Below are 22,739 nucleotides of genomic sequence, written 5' to 3' on the forward strand. Positions count from 1 at the left end.
ATTTATTTGAGTATGCTTACTTGAGTCCTAATAAATAAAAATTAATACGGATAAAACTCCAAGTTTCATTCAAGTAAAATGTGTAACTGACATAAGGATAATACAAATGATTAAATATTTTGCGTGCAGAAGAATGAAGAATTTCTCTTATTCTTTTTATTCTGGATTCCTCACCTCATCACACATTCCTGAATGTAGGGATTTACTATTTTAAGGAAAGCTAGAAACCTTTCAATGAAAGTCAAAACAGCCAGCAGAAGAAGCAAGCAAAGTGGTTTCATTGTTCAGTGATCCCACTCAGATTTTCAATTCATCAAAGTACAATCTTGTCCAGTGCTATTGACTTGACACCTGGCTGGACTTTCCTTACAATAGTGGAACATTCGGTAGAGAACTCTGTCCAAAGTTTCCTAGTGGCATATGAAATTAATTATTTCCACCAATTTTCATCATTTTTAGCATACAGATATGGCTTCATAAACCATTTTCGCAAGGCAGTGAGTTTAACTTTTGTCTTCAGAACTGAGATCTACCTAACTCCAAGGCTGTAGTACTTTTATGTTATTTGGATTCCAAAGTTGCAAAAACATGAGAAAAAAATTGAATATATACCTTACTAACTGTAGTTTGAAAGTGTATAATGCCGAAACAGTTAAACCCAAGTAGAATTAAGTCCCACCCTGCCCACAAGGGATTTATGCAGAAAAATAGGAATAGTAAGACAAGAGAGAAATTGGATGAAATATAAGGGGAGGGGAGGGGAGGGGAGGGAGGGAGGGAGGGAGGAAAGAAGGAAGGAAGGAAGGAAGGAAGGAAGGAAGGAAGGAAGGAAGGACTTTGCTCTTTTTCAGGTTTTTTTCTTTGGGGAAATAATACACTGATAAGGTCAAACAAAGCATCTGAGCAACAAAAATATGTCAGACCAAATAAAAGATGAAAGAATAAAAACATAAATCATTTGGAAAGAGTATGAGAGGATCATAAAACAGGAGAGAGAAAAGGGACAAATAGATATCACCATAGTGATAAGTAAAACAAAAAAAATTAGCTCCCTTCAAAGTATTAACAATATCCAAGCCTCCAACTTTGAAGACTTCACAACGAGATTGACTATATCAATATTTTGGTATATGGAAATAAAAGTGCAATACATGGGAAATCAATACATCAATACATAAAAGTATGAATATTAATCCTTGCTTAATGACCAGTTCTGCCAATAAGTGGGAAATACCATGGTGAGGACTGGGATAGGACTACTCAGTTTCACATCTTGTGACTGTGTTTGCCTCCTAACCATTCCCCCTTGCTTTAGAAAGCTGTTGTGTCTGGGCCTGCTTACTCTCTTGTATACATCAAAAGCGATGCAATGCAATGTGCCACAGCCTTTGAAATCCCTTTCATCTCTCTGCCCCACATAGAAGAGTCAGACAAGGAGACTACAGAAACCTCTTACTTCCTTTTGCGGAATGGAAAGATTGGAAAGAAAGAGGTTTCAAGAGAGTACTGCAAACTTGTATAGTATTCCCGTGGCTCCCAAGCCTCTATGATCACATTGCTTTTGATGAGCAGAAGAGCAGCTTGCTCTCTTGTAATCCCTTTCTCTCAACTCTTTCGTGCTCTGCAAAGGGGAAAAGGAAGGAACACATCAGATACAGACCAAGGTGCATTGATTGTAATGGCAATCATGTGATTGGGGGACGCCGCAAAGATCATACATGGTCTGTCAAGTTATTTTTTTAGCAGCACTGTAACCTCAGTCACTGAATGAATAGTTGGTAAGTGGGACTACCTGTCACTCTGCATATGATTGTAGAATTTGGTGAGGAGTGCAATTCTCTCCCTTACCTATGGTACAGTTTGTGGTTATTTTTCGTCGCTTGGGGTTATGTCGAAGCAGCTCTAACTCTCGTTTGGTTGGCTCCCAAGTTGAATACTTCTCTCCAATACCTGGATAATGAAAAGAAATATAGGACTGTATTTCAGAAGACTGCTTGTAGCTATAAGGATGCTTTGGAATGCAAACTGCACCACTCAATAAATAGCTTCTCCTATATATTTCCTCTATGGTTCTGACCTTCTAAATATATTTCCATAAATGTGTGTTTAAAACATACAAGACTTATTGCTTGGACTGTATTGGCATTTTAACCATGTTATTAAAGTAACAATCTATTCTCCTTTTCTTATTTCTAGCAGTGGATGAAAATACTGTTAAATTAAAAACACAATAACAGCTTGCCCTTCATATAGCTTGTTCTTTTGAGTTAAGACAGCTACGCTGTTGGTGAAACAACCCCCGAAGCATGAGCTTTGTGCAGAGATGTTTTAAAAATATAATGACAACAGCAAAAAATAAATAATCCAATTCATTAGGCAGCTAGCTATGTGCTATTTTGAAAAGATAATGTATAGAACTAATACAATGTGGGTAATATTCAAACCATTTCCTTAGTATGTGAAAACTAATATCCCTCTCAGTCTGTCTCTGCAATCTGGATCCTAAATTATATAGGCTGAGAGCCAAAGAACTTTGCAATTAATTCTTTAAGGTTCCTGAAGCTTATCTGCCTTAAAGAACAGCTCCCAAGTCTGGCAAGTCTGTTTTCATAGTTTCAAAGAGTTAAAATATGAAAGGAAAGGTAGCTATTCTACTGGGCAATTACTGTACATATCCACTGAGCATAAGCAGCTCTTTGGATCCTGTTTGTAAGTTTTAGTTAACAATGTGTTGCTGAAAAACAGATTGTTAATCTGTCTCTGAGAATGTGTGTGTATATCTACATGTATGTAGGTGTGTGCGTGGCATGCACACTCTGGATATGAATTTGCTTGGAAGAGTTAACTATTTGGAGAAAGGAGAGGAATGGGTCATCTTGGCGGCTTCCTGAATCTAATTATTATAATCAGAGATGTTAGTAAAACAGATGAATAAAATGATACCTGTTGGCCATTTAAAATTTCAATCTGATACACCAACAATGTAATTGTATATATGACTATGCAAATAAAAGATACATGATCTTGTAAATAAATGAAAAAAATATTCTACATTCTCACACATGCCTCAAAAGAGGGGAGGGTTACACTTCCTCTCAAATAACAAGAATCTCCATTTTTTTCCTATTACTACTAACCTAATATTCTAACCACCAAAAGGAAAATATAACTTATAGGAAATAAAGCTAAAATAGGTTTCCATTAAATATTGGATGGAATAACTATAAACAAATACAATATAAATTCTTCATTTGAATGAGGCACTATTACCACGACAGATTAAAAAGACTCAGCTACAGTCTTCAGCAAAGCTTTTCAAAAATTGAGGGTTCACAAGAAACCCACTGGCTCTTTCAAAGGACCAGTTCTTTAAAGACTTTTTAAAATCTTATAAAACTAGAATGCAGAAACAACTGGCATGACTTAGCCCAAATTAACCAGAGGTGTGGATTAAAATAGATATCAAGAATTATATCCACTCTGCATAGTAAGCATGTATTAGACATGGCATATCACGATCAATTTGCATACATATTTGTTTGGATTAGTGCTAATGGCAGAAACAAGATTCTGTAAGTAAGGAGCAAACAATAAAGACACATTGTTAAATACAGAGACAAATATTTACAAGACAAGGACTTACATAATTATCAACTATTTATTTTAATGAGGAAGAAAAAGGTTTTATTCAACTTTAGATATAGGCCTCTAACGGTTAAAACAGACCTCCCGGCCATCAAAAGGGCTGCAAGTTGAAAAAGCTTCCTGTAAAATGCCTTGTTTTACTAGAGAAACATATATAGCAAACTGAGGGTTCACTCTCAAGTATTGGAGGTATCACTGCCAATTTTCAGCAAAAGAGCTATTTTGCATCTGAATTAATAAGATTAACTTGGCATTGATAAGGGGTTACTTGACTGTCATGTAGAGGAAGTTTAATGATATTTTGCCAAATAATTTGGTGACATTATTTTCTTGTTGCAAGACTATCTTAGAACTATCCATTATCCCTCCCTCTCTTCCTTTGATTGAGCTACTTTAAAAATAAGATTTAAAATGCCAGTTGAGAATGATGAACAATGCAGTGGCAACCTGCATATCTATTTTTAACAGCCACCTAAAAATGGTGCAATTCCTTCTAGACAGACAGGATTTTTTAAAATCTTTTTTTTAAAATCTTAATCAGCTACAAGAAGGTCCTGCAGAATGTATTATTTCTTGGATCATGAAATACAATCTTTACAATATGAAAATATTTGCAAATTCTATCTTTTGCTGAAAAATGGCAGGTAATCAGTAAAGGGACGCTTGCTAGTGAAATGTGTTGCCAGCTCACATTTCTTACCTGTCATTGTACACTGGTAGTGAGAAATCATTGTTGGGGTGAAGGCTAAAAAAGAAAAGAATTAGGGAAAGAAAACTGAATAATAAAACAAATGTGTGTACATATATTTGTGTGTTAATATCTACATATATACATACTGTATGTGCAAACAAAGTGACATTTTTGTTAAGCTGGCACAGTAACTGCCTAGGGAAAGCGTGGCGTTTTGTATGAAGAATATAAATTTTTGTCTACTATGTTCCAAAAGATCTGAATAATCATTAATTCTGCACAATCACAAGGGAAGAAAGTATTTTACTGAAATATTCTTCTTAAATTTAGTTTGGCTATGCTTTCTCATGATATGTTCAGTTTAACTCCTGAAGAGACATTGCATCTCTCTCTTTCTCTCTCCCCCAAAACTTTCATTAAAATCTTCTTATTTTTCTTTTACAAAAATAAAGGGGCCCGGTACACTTGAAATGAAAACTTCTTTGAGATACTTAAAGAAAACCAAACCTTGTAGCTTCCAAGCTTTCCGCTGTTCTTCTTTGGCAATTTGTTCCATATCTTTGTCATATATGTAATCTTGACACATAAAGCAGTATATACCCCCATACAAAAGGTCTATGGCTGCAAAAGGAGAAGGAAGGGAGAAAAAGAAACATCCTTTTAAAAAAAATAAGAAAATAAAGAATTGTCTATCATTAATCTCTCCTTATTAGCAACTCGGACTACTGTCACATGACAAATGACTTTTATATGTCTATTGCAAAGCCTCAGACAAGCAGCAACATTTAAAGATCTTCCTGATTAAATAAACATAGATTCCAAGGTATGAATCTCCGCCATCTCCGAATCTGAGCCGAGGCACAGGCTCATATTCCCTGTGAAAACTGATTCTATATCACTGTATATGTTCATCAGCCTGCGGAGAGTAAGAGCAAGCAGAGAAACTACTACATAATTATTTTGTGCTTGGACATACCTTTTCTGAAAGCCTCAAATAATTCCATTGTGTTAAGATAGAAATAGTGGATTGTACTGTTTTTAAGCAATGTGAGAGAGTTAAATCTCTAATTTCTAAAAGCGAATTTTAAATCAAGAATTGTCTGATGGGCCTGAATGGCATACATGCTAGATCTACAAAGCGATGCAATTTTAGATATTAGATCAAGTAATAAGCTTCAAAATGCATTGCCTATATATTCTTATAATCAATGGACCTTCAATTTTACAATGAGTTATGTAGCTTTTAATCCAAAGAAAACTGAAACCTATTTCGCAAGGAAAAGCCTTCTGAGGCTTTAAAATAAGATTATCATACCCCTTTACAATTAAGATGTATCTACTGTATTTCCTTGTTTAACTATTGAGTTACATGTGATTGGAGGAGTAGAATAACTAATATATACAACTCTGATCTTGTATCATTTCCATATTCTAATTTAACTAACTCTGATGCTCTACTAAGTTATACCAAACTACCGGTAGGAACAAAGATTTCAAAACTCTTAGGTTAAATTGCTGCTTAATACTGTTCTATCACAATTTACAAATAAATGTTCTATTCCATTGCTGATTTTTTAAAAATAAAAGTAGTTCCCATCATTAATTGGCAGATTTACTAATGGATCTGGAAGCGGGTCAAGGGCACCCATGTCCCATAGCATCTTAAAATGGATTTGTGTAGGTCTGTTACTTAAGAAGGCAATTCACCCAATAACTGGGCTTCAATTCAAGATTTAGCTTTAAAGCTAAACCTTGCTTTTTTAAAAGATTACATTAAAAAAATGCAATCTCTGTGAGAACAAAGAATTGCTTTTGCTTACAAAAGAACCTATGAACACTAGAATTAACAGATAAAGTTCATCAATTTAAAAGATGAATGAGAAGGTTTATCTTAATTTCATATATACATTCCTTTATAACAAGATCAGAATTACTTTTAAAATGAAAAACATCAGTTTTAACTATAGCATAGCATTCAGTTCTTGCTTATATAACCCATCCAACTGTTGCTATAGCAATATAATGGGTGGATGAATATCAAGAGCCTTACAATATGATTATCTGAATGTTATACTCTTAAAATAAAGCTTTCAGTTTTGTTAAAATTGGAGCATTTCTTATAGATCTTAATGTATGTTATACTCTGCAACTTGGCTAAAATCAAAGTAATTTTGAAATCATATTTAGAAGTAAATAAACAAAAGACAGCAGTGTCAGTTATCCTAAAACTCTCTGGTATTAAAATGGTGTAACTGGCATTTGAAAACTGAGTGCAAAAAAAAAAATCCTCTTCATGAAGATTTTGATAAAAATATAAAAATAGCACAAGTAGATTCTATTACACATCCACCATCAAAACTTGTTCACTGACAAATTTTTCCCTTTTGTATTTATGTATTTTTGTGTCTTTATATTTGTATAAAGCCATTATAAAAATCATCCAGGATAATCAGCCTAATTTGCATCAAATGGGATGTTTTAGCAGTGATTAAACTATTTTATCAATTCAGATCCTGGAAGCAACCAGTGAGATGGCTTCTTATAGTAGCGTAAACATAACAGACCCATCACTGAGAGTCTGCTTATGCTATTTCCATTCCAATGTGGGCTCACTTATCCAAACTCCTATTTGCCAGGAATGACAATACTGATAACTCAGTTCCTTAACCAGAAATATTTATAGTTTATATTCTAAAGTCATCTGGATGCCGGAATGCAGATTTTGAAAAGTCTACTGCAGAGGTTTTCAAACTTGGCAACTTTAAAGACTTGTGGACTTCAACTCCCAGAATTCTCCAGCCACCACAGAAGTCCACAAATCTTAAAGTTGCCAAGTTTGGGGACCCCTGGTCTACTGTGAGACATGATTTTGCAAGAATGAGTTATCTATGGTAACAGAGAAAATAATGTAGGATTCCTACACTAGTATGCCTACATGTAGTACGTCCTCAGCAAAGATTCGTTCAGTGATAGTTCAATGTTATGATAGCGCTGAAAAATAGGTAAAAAATTGTAGCGATTTCACAACAGTCACAGTTGGGTAGAAAATGGAATCTTAATTTCCCACATCCAAATTTAGCATCCTTGCCTTTGCACGTGTTCAAAACAGGTAAAACGATTTTGACCTGGGCTCATTTGCTACCAGATTGTTACGAGATTGTAAGAGATGCTAACATGTGAAATATGGGCACAGTTCCTTCAAGAGTCTTATATTGGCAAATTTATGCCCTGCTGAAATGTATGGAAGTGACCTAGCCTGCTTTTTCCAAAGGAGCAATCAAGCTGTGATAATGACTTGTAAGCTCAATTTTCTTCTCCTTTTTTAGAACTTTTCAAATAGTGTTTGAAAAAAAGTATAGTTCGGTACTCTTTGTCTCTGAAGACAACAAACTTGTTTTTGACATTGCGTCATAAATAATGTATTGCTTAATTCAAGGGATAATGGAGTAAGGGTTACAACAGCCAGAATAACTGAGCTTTTTACCAAAGTTCATCTCCAGCTACCACAGAGATCAGGAGAAGTAGAGTGTTTACTGCAAGGTTCAATACCTGCCAAATTAACCATGTGGAAAAAGACAGAACACAATTGAGAATATAAAAATGTGAGCCCAATGCTGATGACCTATGAAAGAAGCTTGTCAGTGACAAGGTGGCAAATCCCTCAAAACTTTCACTCCTTCCTTCTTGGAACTCTGGATGCAAAATGTGGAAATACTTCATTTTGCAAATATACATATAGCTGCTTTTGCTAATGATGTGCATTTGGGTCTCTGGAGTTTGAATTTCTCTTTGTCTCCATGGAGACTGCTGTTAGCTAAGCAGAGACACTAAGAGCTTCAAAGAAGAAATTTCGTTCATTCTATTATGTGCCCAGTTGAGAATGAACTGGAAGCAGAGCTGAGCAATGGGTGTTTTTTAGATTTGGGGTGACGTTTTGCAACCACTGCTGTCAGAGAGTATGGGTAGTCCTCGACTTACGACCCCAATGGAGCCCAATATTTCTATTGCTAAGCGAGACATTTATTAAGTGAATTCTGTCTCATTTTGCAACCTAACTTGCCACAGTTCTTAAGCAAATAGAAACATAGAAGACTGATGGCAGAAAAAGACCTCATGGTCCATCTAGTCTGTCCTTATACTATTTCCTGTGTTTTATCTTAGGATGGATCTATGTTTATCCCAGGCATATTAAATTCAGTTCCTGTGGATTTACCAACCACGTCTGCTGGAAGTTTGTTCCAAGGATCTACTACTCTTTCAGTGAAATAATATTTTCACGTTGCTTTTGATCTTTCCTCCAACTAACTTCAGATTGTGTCCCCTTGTTCTTGTGTTCACTTTCCTATTAAAAACACTTCCCTCCTGGACCTTATTTAACCCTTTAACATATTTAAATGTTTCGATCATGTCCCCCCTTTCCCTTCTGTCCTCCAGACTCTACAGATTGAGTCCATGAAGTCTTTCCTGATACGTTTTATGCTTAAGACCTTCCACCATTCTTGAAGCCTGTCTTTGGACCCGTTTAATTTTGTCAATATCTTTTTGTAAGTGAGGTCTCCAAAACTGAACACAGTATTCCAAATGTGGTCTCACCAGCGCTCTATATAATCACTGCAGTTGTTTAGTTAGTAACATGGTTGTTAAGTGAATCTGACTTCCTCATTGACTTTGCTTGTCAGAAGAGGATCACATGACTCCAGGACAGGGTTGGGCTGCTAGCCGGAACGCTAAATTGAGCTTGCCAGCACAGTGAGTGCTTGCGGGGCCAGCGCAATTTTGCTTCTGCACCTGTGAAAATAGCAAAATCGCACACAGAGCCATAGGTGCACCCGTGTTTTGGCGAGTTTTGTTGTTTCTGCGCATGCTGAAACACGGGCGCAGCTGCGGCTCCGTACACAATTTTGTTATCTCCACAGGTGCAGAAGCAAAATTGCGCTGGCCCTGCAAGCACTCACGAGCCGCGGTCATAGTTCCCTCTAAGCTGAGCAGTGAGCAATCGCTCACTTAAAAATCATCATCAACTCAGAGTTTTCCAAACCTGCCCAGAAGCCGAGAGGGAAAGAGTGAGAGGAAAGGAGAGAGAGAGGAAGAGAGAGAAACAGATAGAAAAAAGAGAGGAAGGAAAAGAGAAAGAAAAAGAATGGGAGTAAGGAAGAGAGAAAGAAAATCAAAATCTAGTTTGAAACTAGCTCAACTATTTAAGTGGCATTTTGATATTGATAGAGTTGCCCTATTATGAGCTCACTGTTATAGACACACAGTACAGTATTTTATTTTGAAATTCTCTGAGGCAAAACAGGGTGGGTTTTTTATTTGTTTGTTTGTTTGTTTATTTATTTATTTATTTATTATTTCTGTGCCGCCCAGTCCCGAAGGGACTGCCGCTCAGACACTATACTTTTCCGCCCACCCCACAAAAAAATTAGAAGGAACACTGGCCGCTGTGGCGAGCCCAATTTAGCGTTCGGGCTGGAGCCCATCCCTGCTCCAGTATATCCACCATCACAAATATAAATCAGCTGCCAATTGTCTGAATTTTCATTATGTGACTACAGAGATGCTGCAATGGTCACTGAAAAAATGGTCATAAGTCACCTTTTACACTGTGATTGTAACTTTGAATGGTCACTAAACAGACTGTTGTAAGTCGAGGACTACCTGTAACTGACTGGAGCCAAAGGGCAGCAGTGGTGGTAGCAGTAACAGCCACATTATAGTAAGTAGATATGGTGGCTGCCGCTGCAAACATTTACTGGATTTATTCTTCAATACAGAATGCAAGTATCTGAAGCTACGGATGAACAATTCAGGCTTCTTGGCTCCTAAGAGTTTCCAGATTGGTATCAAAAATAAAAGGAATTATATATAATTGTTTAAACAGTAGGGCATTTATATAGACATGGATAAGAAGATGACATACTGTTGGCTGAATCCTATCAGGCTGAGCATCTGCCAATCCAGGAAGATGAGGCTAACAAAGTAAATACACAACAGTAAAAAGAAACCTACAAGGAGTTTCTACAGCTAAATGTCTATTTCAGTCAAAACACAGCAATTATAATATATGTAAATCATAGATGGGTTAAAGAAAACCTTGAGGGAATGCTCTGAAGTGAACTTGATAAAAAATGTGTATCTTTACAAATAAATAAAATTTTGGATGTTTCTATATACTACAGGCCACTTGACTTCAGACAAAAAATTGCATCATTTAATATTGAAATCCCATTCAAATCAAGAGTTGTTTCATTTCCCTACTTTCTGTTAAAATGACGAACTCTTCAACTACGAATCTACAGGAATTGCAACATTTTCTGTAATTTCAGATTTTATAATGGAACATAAAAATGAGAAACTATGTAACTTTTATTTCCATTAGCCTGCTCTTTGGTTATTTATACATATTTAGCTTCAATTAATCATGGCCATAATTACAGGATAATTTCATTATTATTATTATTAAAAACCCTCCTGTGTGGATTATATGGAATATTCACCTTACCAGAAAGTCAACCTGTCTGAATTTAATCGATCTAACTGCAAGATTTTCCATATTGTAAAGCTCATGTCTTCATAAACAAATAATTTTAATGCAAGAATCCAGAATAATTACTTACCTAAATTGTGTCGCTTTGCCTTTGCGTGCTCGTGAATATGTTTCTTTGTAAAACAGCCAAAGAAGACACAGTACAGGCAAGAATGAAGTCTGTTCAAATGGGCACCACACATATGACAGATGCACGACTTTGCCTAAAATATAAACAAGATGTTTATTAAAAACAGCAAATATTGCATCATTGTTCCAATCTGCAACCAGGGTTTAATTCGAACTTTAAGCTTAGATATTATTTCTATTTTTTAATACTAAAACAAACAAAACCAGATGGGATTGTGAATTCAATTCCATTCCAAAAATGTTGGGTCAAGAACTTGGTATGTTTAGGTAGGGAGACCAGCTTGTCCCTCGACTGCCATACAACCTTTGTACCACTCGCTCTTTTGATCCTGCCTTTCTGCTGTGGCATAGCTAAGTTTCCTCCTTGGAGATAGATGTAGCTCCCAACCAGCCTCTGCAGGTCCAGCGCTTAGCATTGTGCAGGCATTTTCCCAGAGTATTTGCAGACTTCTTCACTGCACAGCTGGCTGAAGAATTCTGGGAGTTAAAATCCACAAGTCTTAAAGTTGCCAAGTTTGGGGACCCCGGCTTAGCGTGTGCTGTACAGCACTGTGAAGCGCTATATAAGTCTAAGTGCTATTGCTGTAAGTTGAGGACTACCTGCAATATCCTAGCCCCCTAGCCGGCAAGAGTAGTATGTCTTGCTGTGTGAATGGGAATGGTTTTAAATGTTATTAAGAATTTTTAAAGTTTTTTAGCAATATAAATTGGATTTTTTAGATATGTACATTGTATATTGTTTGATATGTTGTGAGCCGCCCTGAGTCCTCAGAGAGGGGCGGCATACAAATCTAAATAATAATAATAATAATAATAATAATAATAATAATAATAATAATGATAGCTAGTCCTTCTGCCTCCAGTGCCACCATTTATTTTGGGGAGGGGGAGCACAATGGCATCCTTCCTCTTAATGCTGGTTTGTAAGAGAGATAAGACAACTCCTGAGCATTTATTTACTAATAAAGTGGGGGATGATGATGATGATAAAGAAAAAAATCTGCAGTACCACATCCTGGCTTCGACTTATGTGGCCCAAAGAAAAACAGTCCCTTTTGCAAGAGCTGCAAGCAAAAGTAGAAAGTACTGCACAAAACATGTAAGTAAAAGTAAAAGTTCCTTTTCACTTTATGTAGTTAAACCGGCATGCACATCCACACATATTGATGGATGAAGTAGGGATAACAGCATGAAGATAATAAACAGTGTCTTAAACATCAATGACCCCTAATATCCCAGACGCAGAAATTCCCAATTAGTAGGAAGGATCAGAGGATAACAAGGATCAGAAATGATAATGTGAAAGAAAAATTGGCACAACTAAAATAGACTTGAGATATATTAACTGCAACTCTTCTTCTATGGAATAATTTACCTCCAAATCAGATTCGTTCTTATTGCTTTTTTCCCCTTCTTCATTTCAATGATGTCAAATTCTCAGAAAGTGCAAGAGAAAGGGACTGGCTCAAGCTCAGTTTGGACCAGCTGGATTTGTCTCTAAGACAGGACTAGAATTCTCACCCTCCCAGTTCCTAAACTGATACCTTAACCGCTACACCAAACTAGGAAGAGGATAAAAACTTGGCCTTTAAAGAAAACCCTGAGGGGGGGATTTGGCATGTATTATTCATCAGCTGCCAGAGTTTTATTTGTAATTGTACTTGCTATTGTAAGTTGTGTTTCTTTTTTGTGATATTGTTTTGTTGTTTTAATCTTCTTATAGAAAGAAAGGAATGTAAGCCACTCGAAGTCCCTCTGGACTGGAGCAGCATATAAGCCACAGTAAATTAAAAAGCTTATTGAAAGTATCAGGACTTTACCATCCTAATATTGTTATTAAGACAAAATTTTATATAAAAAGATAAATAATAGATTAAGGTTCGTGATAAGCTCTTACCTAAGGAGTTTTAAAATGTAGAACATTTCTGAAATTTAGCAGTGCCTCTTCTTACAAAACTATGGTTTCATAGGAAATGTTTCTAGCCTGCAGTGCAGCACTAAATTGAGAACATTCCTCTTAGTAAATACCAGCACTGTTTAGTGGTTTAACCCACTCAGATGAAGGAATATACTTATGAACGCTGCTTTGGAGGCATCTATGTACAGTACCATCGTTAGTATAATAATACTATTAGTAGTACCATAATAATAATAATAATAATAATAATAATAATAATAATAATAATAATAATAACAACAACTTGGGGTCCTCAAGATACGTTAGAACCACAAGTCCAGAATTTCATCTGCACAAAATTCTGAGAGTTATATTCTCAATTTATCAGGAAGATACCTATTTGGAAAAAAGGAGCCGGGGTGGCACAGCAGATAGAGTGCTGTACTGCAGGCCACTGAAGCTGACTGAAGGTCAGCGGTTCAAATCTCATCACCGGCTCAAGGTTGACTCAGCCTTCCATCCTTCCGAGGTAGGTAAAATGAGGACCCAGATTGTGGGGGCAATATGCTGGCTCTGTTAAAAAGTGCTATTGCTAACAGATTGTATGCCGCCCTGAGTCTAAGGAGAAGGGCGGCATAAAAATCGAATAAATAAATAAATAAATAAAAAGGGTGCTGTACAGGGGTGAAATGCTACTGGTTCGGGCATACCGGTAGCGGCGGCTGCCAGTGGTTTGGGGAACCAGTAGCGGCGGCAGCATGAGGCTCCATCAACCCGCCCAAACATTGCCATTTTCTTGTTTTAACCCTCTGAGCATGTGCAGAAGATGAAAAAGCATGCACGACAGTGGCACGTGCAAAGCACATGCACAAAACGTAAAGTGCATGCAAAGTATGTGCTTCCAAACTGGTAGGGTAGGTAAATGGATTTTACCAATGTTGCTACATCGTTCTACCGTGAAGCCTTAAATTATGATAACATATCTATCTATCTATCTATCTATCTATCTATCTATCTATCTATCTATCTATCTACCTGCCTATCTATCTATCTATCTATCTATCTATCTATCTATCTATCTATCATCTATCTATCTATTGGATTTGTATGCCGCCCCTCTCCGGAGACTCGGGGCGGCTAACAGCAATAATAAGACAGCATATAATAATAATCCAATACTAAAAACAATTAAAAACCCATTATAATAAAAACCAAACAGACATAATAATAATTATTATTATTTATTAGATTTTTATGTCGCCCCTCTCTGAAGACTCGGGGTAGGGAGCTTTGGATGTACTGTATATGAATTCAACAGTTCACTTAACAAGAAATTATATCAACAACTTTGTTCTGTGCAAAGCAGAAATGAGAAATAGGTGAGCCTATGCACTTATGTGAAAATCTGCTTTATTTGCCAAGATTCAAGATTATCTTAAAAGCGTTTTGATTCATACTGAATTTCAATTCTACTGCAGTAAGCTACAGCAGAAAAAAGAACATTGTATATTATAAAAGCAACAATGATAAAAAAGGTGCTAATATTTATAAAATACCTGTCAACTAAAATATGGACACAGAATATGAGGAGGAAAGTGAAGACAATTCTGTTTTTTACATACTCGCTTTCATTATCACACACATACCAGATTTGCCCCAGAGAATCAAGCAATACAGGTAAAGCTTCGCCTTACAACCGTTCATTTAGTGACAGTTTGGACTTACAAATGGCACTGAAAAAATTGACTTATAGTCATTGTTCACACTTACAACTGTTGCAGCATTCTCATGGTACCGTGATCAAAATTCAGACATTTGGTAACCTACTTATATTTATGACGGTTGCAGTGTCTCGGGGGGTCACGTGATCCCCTTTTTGCGACCTCCTGACAAAGTCGATGGGGAAGCCAGATTCACTTAGTATTACTAATTTAACAACTGCGATGATTCATTTAACAACTGTGGCAAGAAAGGCTGTAAAATTGGGGGGGGGGTGTCACTTCACAACTGCCTTGCTTAGCAACAGAAATGTTGGGCTGAATTGTGGTTGTAAGTCGAGGACTACCTCTATCTATAATAGGAGGATACACTTCCCAATTATTTTCTCAATGGTGAAAAAAAAAATTACCCATTAGCCACACCCAATTATGGGAGGAGCCCCAGCTAAGATGCACATTAGGCTGTGCGTGATATACTAACATGGGTGCAGATTTAAATAAGCCTGAACAAGCTGCCTGCCTTTGTATTTGAAAGGATATATTCTGCATAACAGGAGACAGAAAAAGAGTTTGGGCTGCAGGCCCTGCTGCTTTCAGGACCATGTTTAATATACACATATTGTAGGCTGACTTTATCCTGCAATGCATCACTGCAGTGAGCCGATGACTTGCAATATAGCCAGTGGTATGTTCTAAAACAGATTATAAAAATTGATGACTTCATCATTTCTCTGTGTCAGCAAGTCATGACAGTGTTTTAAAATATTCTATTAACCCCAACCTTAACACTATTAAGGGATGTACCAATAGACTCTTCAGATGCACAGGACTTGAATAGTAACACAGCAGACAAAGTAGGCAGCCTTACTCACCTAACCACTGAGTGGGATGTTCACTTAATGCTGCCCATACTGTTAAAATGTTATTTACAAGATAGGATCACACTGCAGGAAAATAATACTTTTGCTAGGATTTGGGGAGGGGTGGAACAGAAAGCTATGTTTTTAGGAGCCTGCCTATTACTTTAAGTTGCATCCTATCACTCAAATGAAATGTAGACCAAACCCTTTAGAAATTTACTGCATGTTTTTCAAGCAAGCAAGCAAACTCTTCAACTCTGATTTATTTAAGCACTGCAACAGCTCTGCAGGAAATGTAAATTTAATTAGCCCACATCAAAGTCAGTGCAGTACTACTAGTGAAAATGATAACTGGAATGCAGATCTAATACAAATTATTTATTTGGGCAGCCCAAAAGAGAAAAAGAAGGAAAGAAAGAAAAAGAATAAAGAATAAAGGGTAATTCGTATTAGAAATGTATTTTAAAAAGAAAAGGAAGCATGCATTTACATTGGATTAAGGCACTCATGCTGCCCTCAATTAGTTGAATTATCTCATGTACACCTATAAATCTAGCCTTAAAAGCACAAACAGGAAACAGCAATAAGTCCAAAATCTCAGTTCTTAAAACTCCATGAGGTAAGCTCCAATTGTTGTTTTATTACAGACTTGGGTAACATGCAACCCTACAAAGTATTAGGTTAGTGCAGTAAGGAACTGCTTTTCAATAGCCATAATATATGGTATGGATGAGTAATGTTGATTCTATCAGGTTGTTCTCTCTGGATAAGAGATACATAATGATGTTACAGAAACACTGCAATTGACATAATGAAGATTAAATATGATACACTGTACTTAGCATTTTAGTGGCATTAGTCCAAATGCTGTTTTCTTTTTAACATTATTAAGTATTATAATTTATGTGAAAGAAGGAATTAAAAACATCCATTCATTACCAGTTTAAACTTTTTACTACAATGAACACACACCCCTATCCCACCCACCACCCACAAACACAACTGTACCTAGCTATACTACACAGAGCTTCTCTGAACATAGGGTGTAAACAATTGCTACAAGGCTGTCAGCTCTGCAATATGTTGATATAACTACAAATGATGTAATGAACTGTAATGAAACATGAAGCAACAATTCTAAAGCTTACTCTTAAGGATTTGTATTCAGCCTCCTCAAACTCTCTGGAGCTGAGACTTCGATAACTATGTCCTCTGACAAAACTTTAACAATTTCTAATTTAAAGGGGCATTCAGGAAACCAGCTGCAATAGTTCATTAGCAACACAAAGGGGGGGGGGGCTGAGGTAGTACTATTTTAGGCACATCCACTCAGACTGTCATGCATCTGAAGATAGGCCAATTTCTATATTTTCAGAATGAAGTCAGTAACATGTAACAGTGGTTCTGGAGCAAATGCATCAAGTCTACAGAAGAAATATAGCATTCAACTGTGAGAATAGAATACACGAATAGAATACACAAGTAACTTTTTGAAAATTACTTCTTTCCTCTTAAGCTGACTACAGAAAAATGTTGTGTGTCATAGGAAGTATAACAGGGAGGGGAGGCATCAAATAGGACCATTGTGCCAGCATTAACTAGCCCCCATACCTTGAATTTGTTATCCAGTTTGTGTTTTGGGGTTCCAAGTATTTGTTGGGTTCAGGAAAAGTTTTAAAGCAGGAATAGACCTCCTGTTGGAGGCTAAGCGTTATTTTTAATATTTTTGGGAAGTTAAGTACATATTTATGAGCAGGGTTCAGTTTTGGGAAGTTTGAGATTAATTAAGACAAGCTTATTCTAGGAGTTACAGAACAGTTAAAATGCATAAATCTCCCAATTCAAGATAACAGCAATTGTCAGTTTTCAGTTAAGAATGAACTATATCTACTTCGACACAATAACTTTAAATGCTTACAGAGTTGGTAAATACATGTTTTAAATTAAAGAATATCCAGCATTATTTCTTAGCTGCTCTTATGATATTGTATAATGCTTTCTCTGATTGGAAATAATTAAAATCAATTTAAGAGTTAACCAGGAAGTTATTTAAGTAATTGTTTAGTTAAACAATGCTACAGGCTCATTCAGTGGATGAAAAAGCAGAAAAGGATTGGTTTTTGCTCAAGAACATTGTGGGAATAATGGCAACAAACTTAAGTCTTTCATCTTGAATTTTGTATAGACCAGAAACTTTTAAGGAAAGATGAAAACCAGTGATTATGACATTTGGTCCATAGCAACTTCCATAACATCACTACAACTAAACAATCAATTCCTTTTAACAGGAATAATGATCCAGGAGGAAAACTATTGATAAACAAGATACAAAGATGTCAGTCTTCCTGGTATGCAAAAGTCCCACAAAGACATACTCCTAATTGCAGAGTTGAACATGTAGGCCCGTGAAGAAAACCATCATTTATATGATTTATTATGATATTTAAAAGCACATTACAAGTAAACAAAAAAATGGAACAGATGATCAAGACTCAAATAGGAATCTTGTACATTAAAACAATCTGTTCAACAAAATGTTTCAAATAAGTTAGATGCTCTCTCCTATTTTAAAAGAAGAGACTGTGGAAGATATCAATACTCATGTCTTAGATCTAAAAATAACAATATAAACAATTATGGTATATGCTATGGATGTATGTAATGTTCTAAGCAGTGATAGCAGATCATTTAACGCATATCATATCCTTCATATGCTAGATGGGGATTTTCCCCCCCTCTCACAATGGTCAGATATCTCACCAAATAATAGTCCGTCAAATAGGACAGACTGTTGCCTTTATCCTCACCCTACATCTACTATATCTGATAGACTATATCTATCAACTCTATCTATTAGAAACATTCAGAACCCAGAGAACATAAAGACAAACTCCCCCCCGCCCAATAACTACCTCACAGAAAAATAGTCACTGAAAGGGTGTTGGAACACAAAAGGTTGTTAAAATTGTTTGCTTGTTTAGAATTTGCCTAAGATTACCAGCTATTTCCACTACTTAAAAAGGTCAGTATATGTATATTTTTTTAAAACAACAACAACAATGTGATAAACTTATAATAGTACACAATTAATTCTGTCTGGGGTGGCAACCACATAAAATTTGTGCATTTTAAATAGTTGCTTATTTGGATTGTATTTTTAAACTATGGCTTCCATTGTGGTAGAAGTAACCTACATGAATATACAACTACAGTACAGTACTGTATTCCCAATTCATACTACAAGCAGACTTCCAAACCTATCAAAATAATTATTATCCTTAGATGGAAATCAGAGGTAGGTTCCTCCTGGTTCGGACTGGATCGCCCGAACCAGGAACAACCTGCTGGTGACATCACTGTCGGTGCCAGCCTGTGCACACCGCCATCTATGAATTTTTCCCTGTTTGGAAGGTTTCTCCTCTTCCGCTGCTTGAAAAAGGGCTTTTCTTCCCTCCCCCAGGTTAATACTGACCTTTATTTCTTCGCCCGAAGCACAGCTGATCAGCTCCTCAGCTGTGTTTCGGGCTGATTCCTGCTACTGAGCATGCACGGAAGCCAAATTGCATGAGGGTATGCGCACAGGCAAGCGGAGCAAGTGTGTACGCGCAAAATGTCATGATGCGAACTGGTAGGGAAGATAAGTAGAACGCGCCCCTGGATGGAATACAGTATTATTGTTAATAAGCTAAAATGTTACACTAAGAATATGCAGCAAACTAGTCGTTCTAATTGAAACATCTGAGGAAAAATATTGTTTTGAAAAACAGACCAAGTGTTCTTATCTTCTCCTTGGATCAAGCACTGATTTTTTGAGACAAACCATAGAGATAACCATGCAATACATTTGTTCCAGATGTCAACTCCTTACATTTCTTAAAATCTGTGAAATCGTGAAATCTTTATCAAAGTGCCTCAGCTGCCAAGAGGTATAGATGTATTCTCAAAATAGATTCTCTGACTTGTCAAAAAAAAAAAAGGATTGCTATTATCCATTCTAAGCACACTGCAGTTCTTGTCATGTAATGACTTGCACTAACATTGGCGTGAAGAAAAAACCTGAACTGAAAGGCTACCTTCATTTTCCGTAATATAAAGAGGCAATGGATTAACAACTGAGACAGGCATACTGCATGGGGAAGAGGGAAGAACAATAGAAATAAGAAAAGCAACACAATACAGTTAGCAGCCTTTCAAAAATAGGTAAGGCAATAAGCAGAGTAGACAACCAAGTCAGAAATAAAAATTGACCCCTTCTGCCCCCTACAGTTTAGTTGGATGTTTAAAGACACAAGACCCAGAAATAAAAATGGGAGGTTAATCCTGAACATCAAATGACACAATTTTTCATTTATTCATTGAATAAGCCATAGTAATTTGCTTTCCTTTGCCAGCATTGGTTTTAGAGTTTTCGCTACTGCATTTTATAAAATCAATACTCCATACAACAGCTGTTCTATTGAATTTCTACATTATCTTCTCTCTCTGGAATTCTCAGTGCCTGAGTGCTAATCTTCAGCTTTTTCTCTCTCTTTCTTTACATTTGTGTACCAATTGAGATAAAAGCAATGGAGATCTTTCTGACAAAGCACGGCCTGAAAATTCAAGACATCCAACAACATCCTTGTACAAAGCAATATTAGATAGCAAGCCATCACAGAAGAAAATGGTTGTAAATTTTACTTTTTCATCCCCAGTGCCACAATTGTGAATGTCAAAGTATCCAATTATTTAAAATGCTATAGGAGGAAAAACTAGCTATTTTAACAGTTTATACATAAAGATACTTTACTGAAAGGCTTTGACACTTCAGATTGGAAGAAAGGATTTGCATGTACAGAAACCTCTAGTTAAAAAGTACCATAGAAAGAAAACTGGACAAAGCATTTCCCTTACAATACGCATTTGTTATGTGCAAGAAAAGGTGGGTATTTTCTTAAGAGGAATGGAAGCAATTCAAAGTTTATAAAGATGGAACCCTGCTTTACAACGTGTTCTCTCCTATTTCTCTGCACATGCAGATTTATCTTCTAATTACTAATGGAGACCACTGTAACCTAAGCAGGGAGCAACTACCAAGGCCTCAATGTTATGGTTTAGGCAACGCCTGAAGATATGCCTGCCCCACAAATATTTGCCCCATGGTCAGCCACAACCACTTACAAACCATTTTCCTGATGTTACCAATGACGTGCATGTGCAACCAACAATTGCCTCTAACAGTCTATCCTGCCCTACATTTCTTTAACTTGGCACATGGGAGCCTTTCATTGCTGCAGTCCTGCCATTTCAACTCTGACCTTGGCTTCGATCCTTAAAAGAAAAAGGTCTTCAAGTCAAAAAACCAGAACTATACATCATCCCCACCACCACTCCAGGAGCTGTCTTTTGTATTCTGGATGTATGATGCTTGCTTCTTTCCCATAGGGACACTTTAGTTGTATTTCCTGTGTTATGTGTTACAGGGAAGGTGGACTGGGCAATTGAAGGAAAGAGGAGGGGAGGGAGGAATCCCTGCCTTAAGAGAGCCTGTGTTGTTACATGGTCCTTCCTTCCTTCCTGGTGTATTTTTTGAGGGCAATCTGTGCACTGAAACAGCTCTCCTTTCTGCATTTCCCTCACCACCCACGGATCATGTTTCCCGCCACCCACGCTGCCCGTGGACACCCGGCCCTTTCAGAAACCTCCCTGCTCGCCTAACGGCAGGAGAGCCGTTTCCACCTATTGTGTGGTGGGCAACCCCGGCCGGCTTCCTCCAGCGGCCGGGAAACAGGCAGCTCCAGCAGCCCTGGCCGCTCCCCATAGAATTGACCAAGGAGAAGCGAGACCTCCCCCCCCCATTCTCCGACCGCGCCCCTTCCTCCGCCCGCGCGCTCCTCCTCGGCCACCCACCCTCGGGACATTGGAAGGGAGGTAGGGAATTGGTGAACGCCCCTTCCCCTTGCAAGGGGGGAAGAGAAAAGGCCGGCTCTCCTTGGCCGGACACCCCCCCTCGGGCTAACCTGGGCAGGCCGGGCGCACTCTTTGGCCCCGGAGCTCCGGCTCTGCCCTCCCATTTTTCCCTCCTCCTCCTCTTCCTCCTCCTCCAGGCGGGCTCTGCAGCCGCCCGATTCCGGGAAAGTCCGCCCGCAGCAGGAGGAGGAGGAAGAAGAAGAGGAGGCTGTCCCCCTTTTCTCCTCCTTCCCTCAAAACCATGAGGACTAGAAACACGCCGCCGCCGCCGCTGTGGGAAAAAGGGGGGCGCCCCGCGGGACGGGACATTAGAGGAAGCTTGCACCCTGAGGACTAGAAACATGCTTAGAGGGTTGTTCCTTCGGGGAATAGGAGTGGGGCAGGCCCTTTAGGGGAGGGGGGAGAGAAAGATGCCACCTTGAGGACCAGAAACGCGCGGGGTAAGGGTGTGGAGATGAAGAAGAGGGATCTCCCCCTGGGGACCTCCCCCTCCTTTCCTCCCCGCCCCAAAAAACCATGAGGACTAGCAACGCGCCCGTGTCTCTCTGCCCCGCCTCCCCTTGGAGGGAGGGAGGGAAGTGGGGGGGTCGCCCCCTCTGCAGGGCGGGGGAGGGGGGTCCTCACCTTGCGCTTCCTGCTCTCGGCCGAGCCGCTCCAGACGAAGCACTGGTAGATCACCCGCAGGTTCTGCTTCCAGTTCTCCACCTTGAAGCCGGTCACATGGCAGCACCCGGCGGCCGGCGGACTCATCTCCGAGGCCCCCACATCAATCCCCCGCCCGGCCCGCCGATGCGGCTACGGCGCTGGCTGCTGCGGCGGCGGCTGAGGAGGGTCTCGCGGGGGGGGGGGGGAGGAAGAAGAGGCGGGGAGGGAGGGGGGCTTCTCCTCCTCCTCCTCCCCCAGGAGGGGGGGCCACTGCGGGCCGATCCCCCCCCCTCCTTCTTTCCTTCCTTCCTTCTTCCTCCCGGGCGCGCTCCCTCAGGGCGGCGCGGCCGACTGCAGTGCCGGGGAGCGGCCGCCCGCTTCCTCCCTCGCCGCCGCCGCTTCGCCTCAACCCCGCCCCCGGCTGCTGCTGCCGCTCCTCCTGCTGCCGCTGCCGCCGCCGCCGCTCCGAACAAAGCGCCGACGTCGGCGGCGGCGGCGCCTCACAAAAAGCTGAGGGGAAAAAATCGGCGGCCGAAGAAATTCTCCTCAGAGGGGGGTGGGGGGAAAGAGGCGAGAGAAATCTCCTCAGGAGAATCGCGCGCTGCTACCTCATGGAGGCCTTGGGGGAGGCGGCGGCAGCGGCGCCTCACAAAAAGCT

At 38.8% G+C, this 22,739-nt stretch overlaps 1 protein-coding gene across 3 annotated transcripts in view; it reads right to left on the reverse strand.

The window, feature by feature from the left end:
• The window catches only part of LOC139172316 (ubiquitin carboxyl-terminal hydrolase 22-A), a 67,029-nt gene extending 44,529 nt beyond the window's left edge, over positions 1-22,500 (reverse strand). Inside the window, exons 1-6 of one of the 3 annotated variants that reach the window (XM_070761293.1) lie at positions 22,061-22,500; positions 10,954-11,086; positions 10,257-10,307; positions 4,844-4,957; positions 4,346-4,390; positions 1,849-1,950 (exon numbers count right to left, since the gene is read on the reverse strand). In XM_070761293.1, the coding sequence (XP_070617394.1) occupies positions 1,849-1,950; positions 4,346-4,390; positions 4,844-4,922 (226 nt within the window). In that variant the 5' untranslated portion in view covers positions 4,923-4,957; positions 10,257-10,307; positions 10,954-11,086; positions 22,061-22,500. The remainder of the gene's footprint in view (positions 1-1,848; positions 1,951-4,345; positions 4,391-4,843; positions 4,958-10,256; positions 10,308-10,953; positions 11,087-22,060) is intronic. The other 2 variants (XM_070761291.1, XM_070761292.1) reach the window with 2 other exon arrangements.
• Between the last annotated feature and the right edge of the window lie 239 nt (positions 22,501-22,739).

The sequence above is a fragment of the Erythrolamprus reginae genome, chromosome 9, assembly GCF_031021105.1.
Source record: "Erythrolamprus reginae isolate rEryReg1 chromosome 9, rEryReg1.hap1, whole genome shotgun sequence".
Taxonomy (NCBI): domain Eukaryota; kingdom Metazoa; phylum Chordata; class Lepidosauria; order Squamata; family Dipsadidae; genus Erythrolamprus; species Erythrolamprus reginae.